General features: G+C 40.0%; 1 protein-coding gene across 2 annotated transcripts in view; it reads left to right on the top strand.

Annotated features, from left to right (window-relative positions):
* The window catches only part of JMJD1C (jumonji domain containing 1C), a 304,550-nt gene that overhangs the window by 97,452 nt on the left and 186,186 nt on the right, over positions 1-20,912 (top strand). For both annotated transcript variants that reach the window (XM_044056466.1, XM_044056465.1), the window contains exons 8-9: positions 18,391-18,592; positions 19,869-20,083. In XM_044056466.1, the coding sequence (XP_043912401.1) occupies positions 18,391-18,592; positions 19,869-20,083 (417 nt within the window). The remainder of the gene's footprint in view (positions 1-18,390; positions 18,593-19,868; positions 20,084-20,912) is intronic.

The raw sequence follows: 20,912 nt of genomic DNA, 5'->3' as shown, positions 1-20,912 counted from the left end.
TCTGTGTCTAAAAGCGGAATAAGTTTCACGTAATTGATTGCTGCGATTAAGTGGCACAGGTCTGCTGCACAACTTTGATTAGCCACAGACTGCGTACATCTCCAGTAGTTAGGATCCTTTGGAAATATAAAAAATGCTAGGTATTCCATTAGTATAGTCATCTTCAAAACCAAAAAAAGTAAAGCGTCATATTAAAAAAAGCCTCACAAATGAAAAAGCAAACAAGAACACTAACCTGCTTTCCAGAGACTGTATTTTGGGTGTTTCTTATCTACAGCTGAGCTAATGAAACATGCTCAGGTACAAGCCTTGTTGATTTTCATTAGGAAGCGTGTGTTTATTTTCTGTTGAGTAAGAGGAATTATAATGTTGTCAGACTAGTAATGCAGTGTGTGATTACCTAAACAGATGTAGGTGGTGTTCTCAAGACATGTAGTGGAAGGTATGATTACCATTAGTTGTAATTTTGTCTGTATTGCATTGTGTTGCTGTTCCGTTTAGTAGTATAACATTTTGCACTGATTTGACATTATTTTTATATATTTTATTTATTTTTAATAAATAAATGATAGTTAATTATTTTGATTTGACATTTTGTATTTATAAATATTTAATAATGTTCTTATTAATGAAAAAGAGGTGGAAGAATATTTTCTGTGAAGATGAAATCAGTTGCAAACAGTAAATTATAATTTTGCTAAAATACTTGAAAGTAACCACTGTAGACTTTTAAAGGTTCTTTTAAACTATTTTTTCTTTGTTACACATTCAACGTAGAGATGCGTTCATTTACATTATCAACTTAAAGTGTATGTATGTTTTATAGTTTTGTATAATTAAAGCTAGTTTGTGATTTCAGAAGCAGCTGACCTTGCTGTGAGAATTTCTCTTTTAAGATGTTACAGTGCATATGTTAGTAGGAGTAATCGATTTCTTGTTCTTTATTTTTAAATGTTTTAGTTTGAAAGCACAAATACCATCAGAATTAATCTTTTTCTACTACTGATTCCCATGTGGAGTTATATATCTGCATCTTTAAGGTATAAAGCAAAATGAGAAAATTAAGTAAAAGAAACCAGTCAGCAGAGGAACGCAGAACTGATGGCTTGAGCCTGTGATTAGCATAGGCCACTAAACTGAGGCACCCCATAGGTAACCCCATGGAACCTTACATGTTGACCCTGATAGTAATTCTAATTGTATTAAAAAAATTAAGAACCAAAAACACACAGGCTCACATAGTGTCAGGATTTGAACTTCCACACAAATTTCTATGGGAAATGTTTAATTTGATGGGGAGTTCAAGTTCGCATTCACATGGGGGCAAAGCCCCTTACATTCCTCATCAAGGGCTTAAATTCCATGTACCCTCTACTTAATGTAATCATCTCTTAGTTTACAGCACTTAAAGGAAAGAGGAACTTCTCCTAGAGCAGCCTTATGTAAAATTGCGGCTTTTATAGGTTCACATTCTCTTAGGAGGTTACTGGGTTAATGGCCAAAAAGCCTTTTTCAGCCTAGCAATTCATGCCTCGAATTTTCGAATTATCAATGCAAACAGGTTAGAAAGACTTTGGTATATTTCTGTGACTTGGGGCATATACAAACGTCCTCTGTCCGTAAGGACCTCAGGTGACAAACCAGGGGTGAATTTATGATTTCCCATGCATTTTTTTTCAAACTGTGTTTGAATATGCTTAGGAAAGAGCTCTGTTTCCCATGAATAGGGTCTCTGTTCCAGAGAAGGGACAATCCCTGAGACACATACCTGTCCCTCCAACATGTTTTGTTCATGTCGCAGATGAAGTTTAGATCCTTAGATCGGGTAATTCTAGTGCTGTTTATTTTGCAAATGTGCAGCATGTCCGTCAGAGCCAGAGCAGAGAATGCCTTGTAGGTTATATGTGTAGATCACCCTTTAGTAGTCTGTAGGAGACCGAGTACAGGGACAGAGCTTTGAGATGGTCCGCATAGGACATGTTATTTACACCCTGTATTCTTTTCGTGAGGAACCACGGTGGTTGCTCCAGTTGTTGCAAATGCCTGGTCAAGTATGTGCCAAAGTGTGCATTGGACTCAATCATTGATCTAATGAGGGCCAAGTATAGTGAGACTATGAGGTCCTTAGGTCTGGATGCAATGCCCTTACTTATAGGCTGCGCCACATAGAAGGATTTTCTCACTACTATGAACACACCGTGATCAAAATTCAGGTTACTGTCAACCTGAGTTCCCAAGTCTCGTAACACTGGATCTACTCTTAGGTGAGTGTTATCAGTGTTGTAATATGTAGGGGTAGTCATCTTCCCTAAAGGGTGTAACTATGTTTCTTTTTTGCATTGAGATTTTGCCATGGTTCTGGCACCAGTAATTTGTCTGTCAGACCTTACTGCAGGATACCTACATCTTTGGGGGATTCCATGATTGTACCCAGCTTTCAGTTGTTATCAGATTTGATCACCTAAAGGCCCTCTGCATTTGCATTGACTTCAGAGAAGTATATTTCAAACAGGAAAGATTCTAGTACTGAGCCCTGTGGGACATCATTAGTAACAGGCTTGTTAGTGAAGGTGGATTCCCCACCCCAACTTCATGTGTCCTATCTGTGAGCCATTTGGCTGCCCATCGGGTGACATATGGATGTATGCCTAAATTTGTGAGTTTATCTATAATACCCATGTGAATTATTGTGTCAAATGACTTTGCCAGGTCAAAGTAAGCAATATGTACCATTTTCCCTTGTTCATGGCTGTAGTGATCATCTCAAAGAAGTCCACCAAGTTTAGTAGGCATGACCTGCCCTTGATGAAACCAAACTGGGATGGGTGCAGTGTTTGAAGATTTATTATGTCTTTGTTTTCCAGGTCCACAATAATTCTTTCCATGGCCTTGCATATAAGACTAGTCAATCTTATGGGTCTGTAGTTCCCTGGGTCTGTTGATGGTCCACCTTTGTTTAGAGGGATGACAGTTGCAGTCCTCCATTCCCTGGGAATGAAGGCTGTCTGGAAGCTGTAGTTGAACAGAGATTCTAGTGGGCCTGACCAGTCATGTTTCAAGCAGTGTAGGAGGCATTCTGGAATATTATTAGGACCCACTGATGCAGTGTTTTTAGTTCTGAAGAGTGCAGTGAGGACCTTTTCTTTAGTGATAGTTGGGGGAGAAATGGTAGAGGGTATTTCCTGAGAGGAAACTGGGGGTGATGGGTGGGTGAAATTGGAGCAAAATTTATCAGCCAGCAAATTTGATATGCCCCCCCCCCCCCCCCCCCCCAGTTCAGTATAGCAAGCTCCATTTACTATTAGTTAAGCATGCTGTTGGGTGTTTCCTTTAAGGTGATGTTAACTGAAAAATGCCTTTCTGTTATCCTTCATGTGAGAGACTGTTTTGGCTTTGGCCTGGTGGACTTGATTAGTACTCTGAATTGCTTGTTGAGACTGATGAGAGAGATTTTTTTTGTCTTTTGAGCATAGCCCTTTTATTTTTGAACAAGATTTTCTTTATTTTGCTGTACAGCCTATTTATACTGGGGGGGTCCACCGAGGAGGTTTGTTTTTGGAGATTGACCTATGTTTATTTCAGTCTGTAACTACTATTTCTATATAGTTGTTTGCACATTTGTACAGGGTTTCCATAAACACTTCTGAATAGACCAGTGTGTGTGGGGGAGGGGCTTGATATTTAGCTCTGTCTTCACTTAATAGGAGGTAGTTAAGTTTTGGAGTTTGCTAGGAGTTCAGTCTTTATATTTATTTCAAGAGTTACCACTTTGTGATCTGATCTGACCAGTGAGGACATTACACAAGGGGGAGTGCAGTATAAGTGCCAGATCCAGGATATTTTCAGTCCTAGTAAGTCTGCAGACTAGCTGTTCCGGGGTGTTTGCATGTACAAAGTACAGGAATTTTTAGCATGCATGTTAGTGGTTGTGTATATATCCTACTTTATGGTAGGATAGTTGAAGTCACCCATGGATATGGTTTTGGACTGAATTATGAGTGACTCCAGTACATTCAAGTATGTGGTATGGTTATCCTGGGTCATAGATGGGGACAGTTACCTAGCAAAGATATGGTATTGCACTTTAGCTAAGATTAGTTGGGAGTAGCGTAAGCATGTCATATTGTCTGACCATTCTTGAGGTGTGCTTACTTTTTATGTAGATTGATACACCACCACCTCTTGTTCCATTTGGTGCAGTAGCTGATCTAAATGTGTGGAAGGCATTACAGCCTTGTACTGCTAGGGTGCCTTCCACCAGCTTTAAACATGTCTCACTTTTACAGTCAATGACAGTCACAATAGTAGCTGACCACAGTAATGGTATAATAACTTCCTACTAATGTAGTTCAGGCAGTTGTCTTTGTTGAAGAATATTTGTAAATCTGGACTTCAGCCTGCTCAAACAGTATATTATATTGCATCATTCTGGCAGCCGTTGCCTAGTTACACTTATTTTTAAATAAAAGGTGGATGACTACATCCTTAGTTTATGAAGTGTCGAACTCAGGTGAAATTCTAACATGTGGAAATACAGCTTACTAGCATACTTGAAAAAGAATCTGGAAAGACTGCCAGTATAAAATACACAAAGTTCTGTTTGCATGTAGCTGCGTGACAGAAGGAAGGAAGTAAAGCAGTAATCTCCAGGCAGCCATTTCAAGGATTTTGCCACCAGCGTCCCAGCCTTACAAAGATCAAATTTAAAGCTTGATGTTACCTGCTGTCCAGCATTCATACTCATTTGTGCTGGTCTGTCACTGATTCTGTTTCTGGGATTTCACTTTTAGTGTTGTAGAAAATGCATATTTTTATGTAAAATTAGTTTAAAAAATGTCACCTAATTGTTGTTTTGTATGCACGCACAGTAACATGTGACAGAACCAAACATGCTTCTCCTCCTAGAAACAAGTGAACAAGTGACTTGATTGATCTATATCACCACTGGGGGGCTTTGAGTTATTTAAAATAAAGACCAGTGCTTTATGGGGTAGAGCAGAACAACGTATTGTGCTGACTTTTATGGTGTGTGTGCATTTCTAGAGTTCAGGTTATATTATGAAATTCCAAGAATGATTGAAAAGTTGTCATAGAGTTGAGGGTTTTGGCCAGACTAAGGGTCTTGGTTTAAGTTTACTACCTGTACTCCTGTATACAGGGAAATCTCCCTATTTGGGCACTTATGTCCTGTGAAAAAGACATGGAAAGATAATGTCCTGAGAGTTTTAGGATCCAATATATTTTTTAAGTATATTATTCTGAGGGTTGTTTAAAATAATTATTTTGTATCTGAAGCACCCTAGCACAGAAGTAATGGAAATTGTACAAGAGTGAGCTTAAATTTTTGAAAACAAAGTGAGATTCATACTGCAATATTTCGTACTTCTGTAAAAAAAAAAAAAAAAAAAAAAAAAAAAAAAAGGCATTGCACTTTGGCCATTTGAAAAGGTAGCAACCTACCACCTATGAAAGATACAGTGGTAGTTGAAATCTCTTTGGTCACAGCATCAACACCTTTTATCTTTTCAGATTCCAGTAATCAGAAAACAAATCACTCAGTGGAAACAACAGATATCCTTAAGTCAAGGTCTACCCTTCTCCCACCCTCCTACAAAGCCAAGGCTATAACAGCTGTCCAGTTTCCAAAACTGCAGGGCACCTTCCGCATGCCCAAACTGTCAAGCAGCTTGAGCTGAGCTGACTAAAAGACAAGTTTGGGCATAAAGCCCTTCAGAGCTTTTCAGCCAGCAGAGAGAGGGAGACTAAACCTTGTAATGATAAGGCAAAAAAAAATAAATGTCCACACCTTGGCTTAAAACACACACACACACACACACACACACACACACACACACACACACACGGGGGGGGGGGGAGTGGCTACTGCAGCAGTGATCATTCAAACAAGTATTGTCATTGCAAGTCCAACCTACACAACTGTACTTTTGTTTTCATTGTAAGGGCGAGTATGATGAAGAGATGCTGATGGTGTTCTAGATATCTTTTCATAATGGGTATCAGGAACATTAGCAGTGATTTTGATATGCATCCAGCAATTAAAATGTTGCAAAAATCTTCACTTTTAGTAAAAGATAAGTGAAAATCCTAATCAGTACCTGTTTTCAATACCATTTGAAACCATTTGGAAGGTGTTTTGGAAGTAGCATGAGGAAATCTGTAGACACTAGCAACACCTTTCTTGAATGTGCAATGGCAGTCTTAGCAGAAACAGTTTTGTTGGCTAACTAAAAACCTACAGTAGAAAGAAAAGTTAGGAGAGTGTGTAGGCTAGGTTGGCTCTAGTTTGAGTTTCTTTAAATGGTTGTTATTTTTCTGTCTGTGGAGTAAAACAGAATTGGTATGCCTACTAATTCTTTGAAGTTTGAAGGTAACTGACGATTGACTATGGAGTTAGTTGCTTAGGCAGAGATGCCGTGGCATTTTTTCCCAATTCCATACAGTATGTGATTGCAGCCATATTGCTCATGACTAATTGCATCCAGATTATATTTATTTATTGATTGACTGATGGATTGATTATAATATGTGCTTCTTTGGTAGTATTGATTTTTTTCTCCTTACCTGAAATTATCGCTGAAGTCATTTGAAATCTGTATATGTCTGTAAGGCCTGTTTCCTGCTACTGCATTACAGTAACAGAACAGTTATGTGGAAGATGTAGGCTTTTCAAATATTGCAGTTTTCGTTTCATACAAAAAAAGTATGCATGTGAACACTTTTTGTGTGAAAAAAAGCTTGTTTGGCACCTTTAAACATGATCTTTAAACCTCACTCTTCTTCCTAAGCATTATTCCACGTATTGTTTCCACAAATTCCATGTATTTCTGTAATTTATCCTCTCCCTTTTTAAAGACTTACTTCCGGTTGTTTTATCTCCTTTACAATATTCTGGACTTCCGTTATAGTTGGTTTAGATATTGAATTCCATTTTCTAGTAACTGATTTTGAAAACATTTTGGAATGGTTTAAATATGCTTGGGGTGAGTTAGGCAAGTTTAAGAGGAAGGGGTACAGAAGATTGAACCACAGAGTCATAAAAAAAAAAGTAAGTAAAATATCCACCCGTTGGGGGGCGAGTTGTCCATTTAGGTGTGCATGTTTCACCCCTTGCTGGACTGTTTAGTATCAGTGGTTGAGCATTTAATAGTGCTTAGCTTGCAGTCATAATCAAAACTGGTCAACCGCAATTCTGGGATATTGTCTTGGATGTCTTAAAATAAATGCAGAAGAAGGGAGGACTCTGAATGAACCTTGTTGTACCCCAGTAGTTACAATTTTTTATGTTCAGAGAACATGTCAGCAAGTTTCACAACTTGAGATTTATTATGTAGCCAGTTTGCAGTACAGTGGACAAGGGGAAAGGTATGTTAAGTTTGCCTAATTTTTTTCAGTAACACCAGCATGAGGGATAGTGTCAGAAGCTTGGGCCAGGTAAGCAGTGTGTGTACTGACGGACGACTGTCGACAGCCCCGTAACCAAAGAATTTACGAGGTTCAGAAGACAGTTAACTACCCTTCACAAAACCAAACCGATTGGTGTCTAGATCAGTTAAGTTGTCCAGGCATCCATTAATAACTTCTGTTGTAAAGCATGTCTAGATCAGTTAAATTGCCCATGGCTGCATTTGTAAGTTCTGTTGAAAAATGTGTCTGGATCAGTTAAGTTGCCCATGCCTGCATTAGTAAGTTATGTTGTACAACATTTTCTTGCTTAGCTTACAAGGCTTGTGAGGATGATGGACATGTAATTACCCAGGTCGGTAGCAGGGAGTAACCCAGGCTGTTCTCCAGACTTCAAGCACAAACAGTGTGGATAGGGTGGGACTGAACAGTACAGGTACTGGCTCAGATAGTGCAAAGTTGGCACTAGTGAGAATGCAGCCATGCAAATGTTTTTTTTAGCCTTTGACAAGGATTTTAAGACTTGTTCCAAAGTACTTTTATATGTCAACAAACTTTTCAGGGATCATGGGAGTTACAATGTGGGTAGGTGAGGTGAAGTTACCACTAAATTTCTTTGCGAAGATATTGATGATATTTTTGGGATCATAATGTGAGGTATTTTGGATGAGCTCAGTTCACTGTTGGACATTATTCTTTAATTTCCAAGTGTAAGCAAAAAAGATTTCTAGTTTTGTTCAGTCTTAAGATTTACATTAATACAAGAGTTTCATTAGAGAGATTTTTTTCCTTAATTTACCGGTATGTTTAGGGTGAATGTGTCCTGACTTTTCTGTATAGGTGTTTAGGTTCTGACAAAAGTCAGAAGTTAATGTGGTGGGTCTCTCAGATGGGTGAATTCACACTGGATTTTGAGAAGTTTGCTTAGGTTTTATATAAGCAAAAGTAAGTTTGCCCTGGACATGTACGTAAAGACAGTCTCATTTGGTGGTGGGGTGGTACCACTAGGCTAAATAGAGAAGATGACATGTTAGCAATCAGATTTAATCAGGAATGAGGAGATATGGGGTGGAGTACATGGAGGAGGTAGGTTGGTGAGGACTAGGTCAAGGTGTAAATGTGCCAGTCAGTGCTTGCGTAATTGAAGTCTCTTAGCAAGAATGTATTTGGTTTTCTGTCTGTCCCATTGGAGTTTTTATATATATTAGATAATAGCAGACTGATTATGTAACATCTGATTTGTAAAAGATAGGCACTTTTAAACTCCTTTTTATTGGCTTAGGAATTAGATCCATAGCTAATCGTGGAAGCTGAGGCTAGACAGAATGGAAAAAGGTGCACCTAAGCTCAGTAGAGGTGCAAGGTTACATGTCATATAACTCAACATCTGTTTACAAAAGGTAAATTTCCTGAAAGTAACTGACAAAACATAAATATTTTTTAAGACAGCTTTATTGAGTTATCACTCAAGACATAGGCACCCATACGTTAATAGAAAAAAAAATATTAACATTTTATTCCATTTGTACACATTGCATATTACATGATTTCTTTCTAAGTAACAGCTGTTTCAGTCCTGCATTACATTAATCATTTAGTTTCTGCCTTCCCTTAAACATCTGTCCTCCTTCTCAGCATTTTTCTGCATGTATTGCTTCCACAATTTCCATTTATTTCTATGTAATTTGCCCCTTTCCTTTTCTAAAGATTCCTCTTCCAAGTTTTTTTATCTATTTTACAAGATTCAGTACTTCCGATATAGTTGGTTTAGATTCTGATTGCCATTTTCTAGCAACTGCTTTTTTGACAGCAAACAGAATTCAACTTAATGAAACCTTATTATACCTAGACAGTATAGCTATCTCATGTGTCCCAGATCAAAAGAAACATTTCTTTAGTTATAGCCATTTCCAGGGCCGGCCTTAGCTGAAATGGCGCCCTAGGCGAAGTACTGCTCTGGCGCCCCTTAAGCCCCACCCACACTGAACACAAGGAACACCCCCATTTGAGCCTATACATGTCACATGTCTGTTCTTGTAATTTTCACCTCACTGTATACATCTACAGCATGATATATATAATTATCATTAATTTCTTAGTAGTTATGACATTAAATATATATTTACAAAGGAAAACTTTTTGACATGTATGTTATAGTAAGAACACCAACATTTGCTGTTTATAAGGAAGTCGCATAACATGCTCACAGTTAGAATCAATAAAAGGAATGGGTTTCAGTGGCTCGGTGGTTCAGAGAAATGGATCCGTGACTGTTACCTGTGCAACCATAGTTTGATTAGTGGTCCTGGGACAGGAATATCCATGCTGGGAAGGACAAGAGTGAAGGGGGTGGTCTGCTCATCTGTCCTGTGGGAGGCAATGAGTGTGGATATTAAGGGAGCACACTGAGAGGTGGAATTTCTCTGGTAGAAGCAGTGGAACAACCTTTCATACCTCAGGGTTGGTGAGAAAGACTTTGTGCTGACAGCGTCAGTTGCAGAAGTAAAGGGATGATCAGTACAGTCAGCCTATTGCATGTCCCTATGGACACAGGGCCACACAGAGAAAAAACCCTCAATCTGTCCTTGATGGCTGCCTTAATAATAGCCTCTCTCACATGATTCTCACCCTCACTGATGGAATGAATGGGAGAATGTGTTAATTCTTCAGAGGTGACTGATGACTGGGAGGCAGCAGGGACAAACATTGCAAAAAAAGTACTCATTGTTGAACCTGTTTATGACAGATTACTGTAAAGTAACCAAAATTATTAAAATTATGGAGGTCCCTTAAACAATCAATAAGGAGACTTATTTAAATGGAATGTTTTCACTCGGCTATTACAAAACCCCTGTCCATGACTTTTGTATATAAACCTTGTCAAGATAAGTAATTATTTTTCTTTCTGATCTCAGATCTTTTGGGAGATTATAAGAACCAGTGGTTTATCCTAGGTTGGAATTAGAACCTTACATTCGATCATCTGGGCCCAGGAGGGTCACTAAGGAATACAAACTTACCTCTGCTCAAAGAGTTAATGTTTGCATATGATCTAATAGATTCTTGTAAGGTATGCTTATAACAGTTTATATGCTGCCTCACATAATACTTGGTCTAGGGTAGACAATTATTATTTAGACTTTAATAGTAATTCTTAGTCATTTTCACATCATTCATTAATTTCTCTTGACATCAGTCTTCCTAATAAAGTCTGCTCCTTTTTATGTTGCAACTGTAATCATAATCTTGTACAGGATATTGTAATAACAATTAATTTGAATTGAAATATATTATAGTTATCAAGCCTGATTGACAGGTAGCCTGCAAAATTATATGGGTCTATTTAAAATCATTAATTATAAGCAGTTAATTAGCTTAGCTTCTTAAAATAAGAATACACACACATATTATATATATATATATATATATATATATATATATATATATATATATACATACACATATATATATATATATATATATATATATACATACATACACAACAACACTTTCAAATGCACTTGGCTTTTGCTCAAATGAAAGCTACGTCTTTTCAGCACAATGACTCCTTGCTTAGGAGTGTACAAATATGACCTGGGAGCCAGATACAAACAATATAATGCAATGCAATGGGATCTATAACATGGATTGGTAGCACTAGCAAATCACTTATGCAAGTACCTTCCATAACTTATCACTAAGAAATGTCAAATTGCATAACTATGCAGACACTACTTTCCAAGCACTACTCTGAACAAGTGATATGCAAGTAAAAGAAGAAATGTTAGAAAGATTTTCCCAATAAAATAGTATAAGCCCACAATCAACCTTTCACTTTGTTTCAACAAGTAAATATGCTAAACCATGGATCCTTTATTCCTTTTCACTCAAGTTTCAACATTCCCAAAGTCTCTAACCCTTGTACCTCGGGCCGTGGAATCTACCGAAATGCTCAATGATAAACCTCCACTGCCAAAATGCCATTACATGTCCGATTTCTAAATTAAATGCATGTCTCAGTGCTTCGTTCACAAATTCACATTTCACAAACAAACACACACTAAAAAACTGCTTGCCTACTTTGTTGAAATCACATTTCTGAAATATAAATCCCCCGGCCCCCATCCCTCACTTACCTCCCAGTCGTCGGTATAAAAGTGGAATTAAAATGCCAAAACACACTCCATTAGTTTCGTAATAGCCCACGTGCAAGAACTCAGATCCAGGCTAACAAAATGACGCTGACTCACGTCCACAGATTCCAGGAAACGCGATCGCCACTAGCCAATAGGTGCACCCGACTCTCTAACGCGTCAACGAAAGAAGGAACGAGAGGCGGGAGTGAGCTGTTTATATATGCTCAATCAATGGATCACTGTGGCCATGATGTCAGTGGTGCAAAGTCATCACTGATAGGCTCATTTGAAATGCTCCATAAGAGCGGCCACTCACAGCACATCAAGCATCTACATCATGCAGGGGGGGGGAGGGAATGAAAATATGGCTTAGGGCGGGGGCTGTGTTGGATAGGAATAAACAAGAAGTTTGTGTTTGCAGTGGGGGAGGGCACATTCCTAGCCTCTATGGGCGGCGGTGAAATTTGTCAAAATGTACTTGTTGTTGTCTTTCAGTTTTCCCAGTTAGGGGGCATTTCACTTTCACAGCAGAACTCCGGTCCGCAAATGTATACAATTACGCCCTTTTGAGGCCGGCCTGTATGGCGCCCTAGGCGGTTGCCTAGTTCGCCTATGCCTAAGGCCGGCCCTGGCCATTTCTTCCCCCAATATTTCTCACAGGGTACTCTGTAGGGAATTTTTCAAATCTGCCAGCTCATTACACTCCTAAATAAAATCATATTCCCAATTGTCTCTTCCCCATCACACCTTCAGCATTTGCAGTCTACCTGAGGAAAAATTGTTTGAAGTCTTCTTTGAGTATAAAAATACCTATGCAAATACTTCCAAGTGAAAATCCTAAACCTTCTGTACTTTGTTGCATACTTTGGAGCTATACATTTGCCCTCCCATTGTTTCCTTGGAAATTGGTTTTCCAGTCTCCCTTCCCAATCTTGTCTAACCTCCACTGATTGATTCTATATGCTCTACTAATTATTCCCTTTGTAGCAGCAGCTTCTGTCCTTGATTTGACTAAAATCTCTACCAGAGGAGGTCTTTCACTTAGGGCTCCCCTATCCCTTTTTCTTTGCCTGTCAATTCCTGATAAGGAGGCGGTCTCTAACCTGCAGTCCAAATTTCTTCATGGCCTTATCCCACTCTATTACATTTCCCTCTCTAGTTATTTGCTCCCAATACCTTGGTTCCAGTGCCAGTTTTCTCCAGTAAATTCCATCCCCCTCTTGCCTATTTTCTGTACCCCTACTTATAGTCATCTTTATTGGCAAACTCGCTTTTTCCTTTCCTGTGTTGCCTTATTTCTTGGAATGTTTAATGCAACTTTATGGATATTCTATATGTTAGTTATTAGACAAAACATATATTGTTGAGTCAGTCACAGTCACTTAAATGTAGAAAAGTTACTTTTGCACCACACAAATCAAGAAATACACCCCAAATGCCTGTTGTTTATATATTAGCTACAATGAGGTTGCTTAGACTTAGAAGGAATATTTAGTTACTGCATGCAAAAATGACTTCTGTTTTTAAGTGACTAGAGACCAATTTGTCAGTGTACCATTTTGGTTACTTTCTTGGTTTAGTCAGGAGATGCTCAGTTATCATGTAACTAAGGAACAGATGTTCTCCATGTTTCACTGTTGCAGTCATTACATTTGGGTTATCTGCTTGCAGTAGCCCTCAGTCGGCCTGATTAACAAAGTCTTGGGTCCTGCATTGGTTGCTGTCCCTTCTTCCATTTTGTCAGGTCATCAGGGGTATTCAACATGCAGCCAATGCCATTATATCAGTCTTTCTTGCCGTGCGGTGCCCAAAGCAGAATCAGTTCGCAAGTGCCGGTTGGCCGACTCCTGAAATTTTCGTTTTCGAGTTTCAGAACCAAAATCTTCAACTAAAGCTAAGTACCCCATTGGGGAAACTTTTTCTTGCTCCTTACCGATGTCAGTTAAAGTTAATAATTGCATTACTTGTGGAAAGCAAATACCTCATAAAGATTTTCATTTGTACTGTAGTCCTTGCCAAGGCCCTGACCACAACGTACCTTGCTGTCGGTTTTGTGCTTTATTTAATCAGCGTACTGTCCATTGTCGGTATATTTTTATCTCTAAATATTTCGTTTTTTGGTTTAATTATCCAGAAATGTCGTCTGTAGCCATCCAACTACCGGGATTTCAAAAAAACGCAAAGATAAAGACAGAGACAGGCCGCCGAGATCCAAAACTGTTGACAATGCTTCTCCTAAGCTAGTTGCCAGTTCACCGGTACTCAGTGAGGTGCTTTTGCAGCCCCTGATACCTGCTACTTCTGATTCGCAGGCCTCTACTGAGACCCATTTGGAGTCCGGTATGCCCAAGATGCTTCAACTATGGAACCTGCGAATGTCTCTACCTTGGATGGGTCCGGAGCCACTGTGCAGGCACCCGCTTCTGAAGGTTTATTCAGGGCTAGATGGGGTAAGAAGGTTTACACTTTTGCAACCTTGGCCATTAAGGCTTTAAACTGTCAGTTTCATATGTTAAAGTATCAGCAACATGTTATTGGATTGCTTAAACAGAAAATGATGTTGATTCCTGACTGTGCGGAAAATAAAGAATTACAGGATTTAATGCATTCTGCTGAACAGGTTGGAAAACATACTTTGCAATGTGGATTTGATTCATTAGAGGCCTCTTGCAGGGCTGCTGTTACTGGGTCTGTGCTCAGAAGGCATGCTTGGCTTAAGGAGCAATCTTTGCCTGATCATGTTAAAGCTAAATTGTTGGATGCTCCCTTAAATCAGGACTGCCTGTTTGGCAACAAGGCTGAGGAAGTTCTTAAAAAGATGGAAGATAAAGCTAAATCTATGCAAACTGTTAAAGATTTCTTACAAGTTCAGCCTCCTAGATTTAGTAGGCACTGACCCTCTAAGAATTGGTCCTTTCCAGCCCCTTCCAGGTCTTCTGAAGCCAAACCCAGACACAGCAGAAACCCCAGGTTTCAGTCCCAGAGGACACACAAGACTAAGCAATGGGGGGTTTCTGCACCCAAATCAGGGAGTAGTAAGACTCCCCCCTATGGAAAACGGTCTCAATGACTTGCTTTTAAAACTTCCAAGCACTTCCCAACTGAATGCTCCTTGAGGCAGAAAGATTGGTCTGAAGGCCAAAAACTGGGAACCCATTACCCAGGACAAATGGGTTTTAAATATAGTGTCCCAAGGGTACAGATTTCACTTCCACACCTTACCAACACCAAGTGGGTGGCCAGACCTACCCCCAAGTCAGTGGGCAGAGGCCCAGAATCAAGTACTCTCTCTCTTAAGCATGGGGGCTATTCAGTTGGTATGAGAAAAGGAAAAGGGACAAGGCTTCTATTCGAGACTTTTTCTGGTACCCAGAAAAGGCATTACATGGCATCCTATCCTGGACCTTTCTAATCTAAATACCTTTCTGGTGATTCCAAAATTCAGGATGCTGACTCTTTCCCAGCTGCTTCCTATGCTAGGCAAAGATGCCTGGTTGGCAACACTAGACTTAAAAGATGCATACCTGCACATCACTGTCAGGGAGTCTTGCAGAAGATACCTACATTTCAAAGCAGGTTACATGCACTATCAGTTCTCTGCACTGCCCTTTGGCTTATCTACTGCACCCAGGGTATTCACAAAGTACCTAGCTCCGGTCATTGCATTTTGCAGGCAAAGAAATTTTCAAATATATCCATACCTGGACGATTGTCTAATTCAGGTAGAAAGCCAGGACATACTTTTGAATCATTTGGCCTGTGTTCAAAGGGTACTGAGTTGTCTGGGGTACACCATAAATGAAAATAAATCATACTTGGTACCCTGTCAACAAATTATATTCCTGGGAGCAAGCTTGAATACAACTTCCCAGATGGCTTTCCTCACGGCAGAGAAACGGATTCATTTGACAACCTACTTCAAACAACTGGCCGCAAAATCCCAGTTATCTGCAAGGCAAATACTGCAAGCCTTGGGGTTCATGGCCTCCTGCATTCTTCTAATTCCATATGCAAGGCTGCATATGAGGAGACTGCAGTGGTATATCAAAAGCCTATGGTATCAACATTCTCAGGATCTAGAAGCAATGATTCCTGTCATACCTTGCCTACGTCTAGAGTTCCTTTGGTGGGCAGAGGCCTGCCACCAAAACAAGGGGCTACCATTCACACTACCCCCTGCCGCCCAAACCTTAAAAACAGATGAAGCAGACTATGCATGGGGGGCTCACCTGCCAGGGAAGTACATTCAGGGCAAATGGAACCCAAGTCAAATGCACCTACACATAAATCAAAAGGAAATGTTAGCTGTACAGAATGCTCTGACAGCCTTCAAGGACCACATTCTTCCAGGACAACTAATGGTAAAGACGGACAACACCACGGTCATGTGGTACATAAACGAGCAGGGGGTACACACTCTTACCCCCTCTGCAGACTAACCATGGCATTGTGGAACACAGCCTTGAGCTACCAAGTGAATCTACAAGCTCAATTCCTGCCAGGAAAATTAAATACACTGGCAGATAGACTAAGCAGAAACCTCATGGACCCACACGAGTGGAAACTGGAACCATGGATTTTCAACATGTTGACAAGCAGATGGGGGAGCTCAGATATAGACCTGTTTACCTCCCCCCAGAACCATCAATTGGACAAATTTTGCACAAGGATTCCCCACAAACTAGCTTGGAAAGTGGATTCTCTATCCTTCAGCTTATGCCTTTCCTCCTCTGCCTCTGCTCTCCAAGTTACTACTGAAGATCAAACAGGACAAGCCAAGGACAATTTTAATTGCACCAGACTGGCCACGCCAACACTGGTACCCCCTCCTTTGCAATGTGTCACGCTTGGCCCCATGGCACCTACCTCAGACTCCTTCCCTGTTGTCTCAGCAGGAGAACCAGATTCTGCACCCTCAGCTGCAAATCCTGAACCTAGCAGCCTGGCTAATTACCTAATCTCTCCTTTACCACCCCTCAGTAAAGCTGTGATGGATATCATTTTAGAGGCTAGGAGGCCTAGTACTAGATAAATCTTATGCTGCAAAATGGAAAAGATTTTGTACCTGGAACCAATCTCAAGGGTGGAGCACAGCAGTGCCCAATTTACCTCAGATTTTACAATATTTGACTGAGATGCTTTATAAGGGCTTGTCCTTTTCCTCCATCAAAATTCATTCCTCGGCCATTTCAGCTCATTACAGCACAGAGCCTCCCCTCTTCTCTCACCCACTGCTCAAGCAGTTCCTCAGACGGGCCAACAATGTAAGGCCACCCAGGAGAGCTCCAACTCCAGCCTGGGACCTTAACTTCATCTTGGAGAAACTCACTCTTCCTCCTTTTGTGCCAACTGCTACTGCAGATTTAAAATTCCTTTCCTGGAAAACAGCTTTCCTTTTAGCTATCACTTCTGCAAGAAGGGTATCTGAGTTACAGGCACTTATGGCAGTGGAGCCTTTCATCATCTTTTATGCGGACAGGGTGCCCCTTAGAACCAATCCCTTATTCATGCCCAAGGTGGTATGCAGTGTGGCTCTTAATCAGTCCATTCATTTGCCTACCTTCTTTCCTAATCCACAGAACAAAGGGGAACGGATACAGAACTCCTTAGATGTGCACAGACAACTTAGATTCTACTTGGACAGGACTAAACCTCAAAGGAAATCCGAACAACTGCTGGTGGTATTTGCTGCAGGGACAGAGGAGAAAGCTATTTCAAAGCAAACCATTTCAAAATGGATAGGCCACTGCATTCATTTCTGCTATAAGCACCATGGAAAGCTATCCCACAGGGCATCAGACCCCATTCAACCAGGGCTGCCTCTACCTCTACAGCCTTTCTCAGGGGTGTCCCTACCAGGGCATCCTAGAAGCTGCTACCTGGAGTTCTGTACATACTTTCACCAAGCATTATCATTTGCCAATTTTCTCTAAATCCAGAGCTGGTTTTGCCACTGCAGTCTTGCAGGGCTTTATAGCTGGTCCTAATTCTATTTAAATTCCTCCTCCCAACCGTAGCTTCGGGAGTCTACCCAAATGTAATGACTGCAACAGTGAAACACGAAGAACATGGTACAGTTGTGTTCACTTTTACCATAAATGTAGATGTTTGAGTGTATTCACTGTTGCAGTCCTGGTTACCCTCCTTCCAGCCCCCTTTCTTCTTTTGGCTATACCTCTACTCTCACTTGCTATGCTCAAAAAGCTTTTTGGTGTATTTGCTTTTTTGTTGGAGGTATATCCTTGTATTATACATTTAATTGCTTCCCATTAGGGGGGCACCTGACATCTGGGGCAAGCAAAACTGATGTAATGGCGTCTGCTGCATGTTTTATACCCCTTGATGACCTGACATCATGGCAACCGACACAGGACCCAAGACTTTGTTAATCAGGCCGACTGACGGCTACTGAAAGCAGATAACCCAAATGTAATGACTGCAACAGTAAATACACTCAAATATCTACATTTATGGTAAGTGTACACAACTGTACTTTTTGGGATCATAAAACACTTCTAAGGGCCTTACTGAAACAGGCAGTAAACTGAAGGAGATAAAATGTCCAGTACAAACATCCAGGGAGGATGCAGCAACAGTATAACTAACACACTGAGCAATAATTTAGGTTGAATTTTCTTTCCTAGGAATCCAGTGTTGTGCTACTGCCTTTTCAGGAACTGTTTATGTTTTTTTAGGAGTAACTAGGGAAAAGGGTAGAGACTGGATCTTTCTTCTCCATTTATTGGTGCAGTACCATATATGTTTTATATAAAATTTGTAACGAGCTAGGATTGCAGCTTAATTTTTCTCTTAACGTTTTTGTCATTTTTAGATGGCATACCTCGATCAGTATTAAAAGACTGGAGAAAAGTTAAAAAGTTAAAGCAGACAGGAGAATCCTTTTTGCAAGATGACTCCTGCTCAGAAATAGGACCTAACCTACAGAAGTGTCGAGAATGCAGAATGGTTCGCAATAAAAAAGGCGAAGAACCAGCCCACTCTCCAGTCTTTTGTAGATTCTACTATTTCCGTAGGTAAGCAGAGTGTAAAATATTAATTGCAAATTGTCTATCTGTAAGCCTGTTTTTTTAAAGTTCATTAGTCTGCAGTGGAGAGAACAATTTAAAGTGAGGTTTATTTAGGAACAACACAGTAAATTACGTTATGAATCATGAAATCTCCATATGTGGTATAAAACAAGACTCGTGTCCTAAGCTAGTTATTTTGGCCTTAAAAACTGCATGAATATTTCTGTTGGACTGTTGTAGGGCAGTAAGCTTTATCTGCATTATTGTAACTTTCAGTTTTATAGTTTATAAAAGAGTGAACTGTTTTGTATGCGCTTATAGCACAGTAATCATTGTTCACTTTTTACATGCAGTTGCTTATATGGTGCAGAAAGCACCGAGTAGTTTCCCCAGGCTCCTCCATGGAAATATGACCATCTGCATATGTCCCTGAGCATGTGGACTCTCTCTCTTCCCCAGGATGAGATCACCCATTTTCCTCTGCCTGCACCTTCAAGCAAACAAGTCATTAATCGCCTGAGCTGTAGTCAAGGCTACACTGCTGTATGTTACCTGCACAGGCTCCTTAATTACGAATTATCGCTACCTTCTCTTCCCTTTCTGATTCTGCTTACATGTCTCTCAGCATGAGAAGATATTTTTAATCTCTATGGAACTGTTGTCAGATTTTGCTTAGTGTGGTTTGGGACAAAGACCCATATTAGATACTTGTGCAGCTTCCTTTGTGTTAAACAGACTTTGTACTGCATAAGTGTTAGACTGATGTTTATGCAGTGTAATGTGTTTAACTAATGACACAGTGTTTTTGTTTATAGTTTTATCACAACCTGTGCAGCTGTGTGTGACAAAGTGTCTTAATTGTCACAGATTACTCTTATTTTTGTTATATAATTCCCTGGTACCTTCTGTGTGGAGTCTGCATATGTTCCCTGCGTTTGTGTGGGTTTCCTCCAGGTGCTCTGGTTTCCTCCTACATTCCAAAGACATGCTGTAGGTGGAATGGACACACTGAATTGGCCATAGGGGTGTGTGTGTGTGTGTGGGGGGGACTACATCAGCAGAGTTAGCCACCTGGCAGTGTAAACCTTGGCTTTAGATGATTGCCAGTGTTGAAGTGGCATCCTGACCCCATGTGCAAAAATGGGAAAAAGGAGTTGTGGATGGATTGATGACTGAATGTGGAATGTAGGAAATGGACAAACCAAAGCATAAGTAAATAAATGCATTATTTTAGTATAACACAGTCTGTGACTGTCATTCATTTATTGAAATGTTGTTTCAGGTTATCGTTCAGTAAGAATGGCGTTGTCAGAATAGATGGCTTCTCATCTCCAGACCAATATGATGATGAAACTTTAAGCCTTTGGGCACCAGATGACTATGAAGACAATGAACTAGGTGTCAGCTACTCACGGTACATCCTTGGCAATATAGGGGATAAATTTTGTCAACTGGTAATGTCTGAAAGGACGGCCCTATCATGGATAAAAAAAGATGGTAAGTGAGATTTGTGCTTTTTCATTTTTTTGTGGCATAAAGATGCTTTGCATAATATTTTTCACATGTAAGCAAAAGGAACTAAAATTTTCATAGATATTTTAATTTTTGTTTCCATTTGAAAAAAATAGCCGTCTAAGAGTCAGTCCCAAGGTTAATTTGTTAACAAGTCTATGTTCGTTATTTTAAATCTGAAGGTATGCACTTGTAAGAAAAAACAATACCTGACTGTGTGAAATGCTACCATTGATTCAATACTTTTTTTATCTGTTCAGGCAGAGCTGGTGGAAAAGTGCAGTAGTATAAATGTTTTGTTACTTATTTTTTCCTTTTTTCACTACATTGTTTGAAACAGATTCATAGATTGTTACTAGGCTAAAGATCCTCAGGTCCTTTCTAAGCTTAGACAAGTTTTTCTTAAATAATAATGATGTCTTGTAGTCAAACAGGGCGTTGAGGGTCAGACATTTATAAGCTACCTCTGTCCTAAAGGAACATGGGTGCCAGGCTCAGTGTAAATTTCCTTTTCCCCATCCACTGGTGTTGTTTGCACTTAAACTAGATGATAGATTAACTCAGCTTCACATTGATGGGAAGCCTGTTCCATAGAAGGGACAGTCTCTGGGACACACATGTATCTCTCCAGCATGTTCCGTTTTAAGTCACAGACAAAATTCATGTCCCTAGACCTTGTATTTCTGGTACTGTTTGATTTAGGAATATGCTGGAGATTCATAAATGTGGGGTTTGGGGATGCCTTGTAAGCCAGGCAGAGATCACCCCTCAGCAATCTGTAGGTGACTGAGTCGAAGGAAGGAGCTTTAAGGTG

The sequence above is a fragment of the Protopterus annectens genome, chromosome 14.part0 (genome assembly GCF_019279795.1).
Source record: "Protopterus annectens isolate FY-2018-M chromosome 14.part0, PAN1.0, whole genome shotgun sequence".
In the NCBI taxonomy this organism is placed as follows: Eukaryota; Metazoa; Chordata; order Ceratodontiformes; family Protopteridae; genus Protopterus; species Protopterus annectens.
The sequence above is the reverse complement of the archived record's forward strand: the minus strand, read 5'-3'. Positions and strand labels throughout refer to the sequence as shown.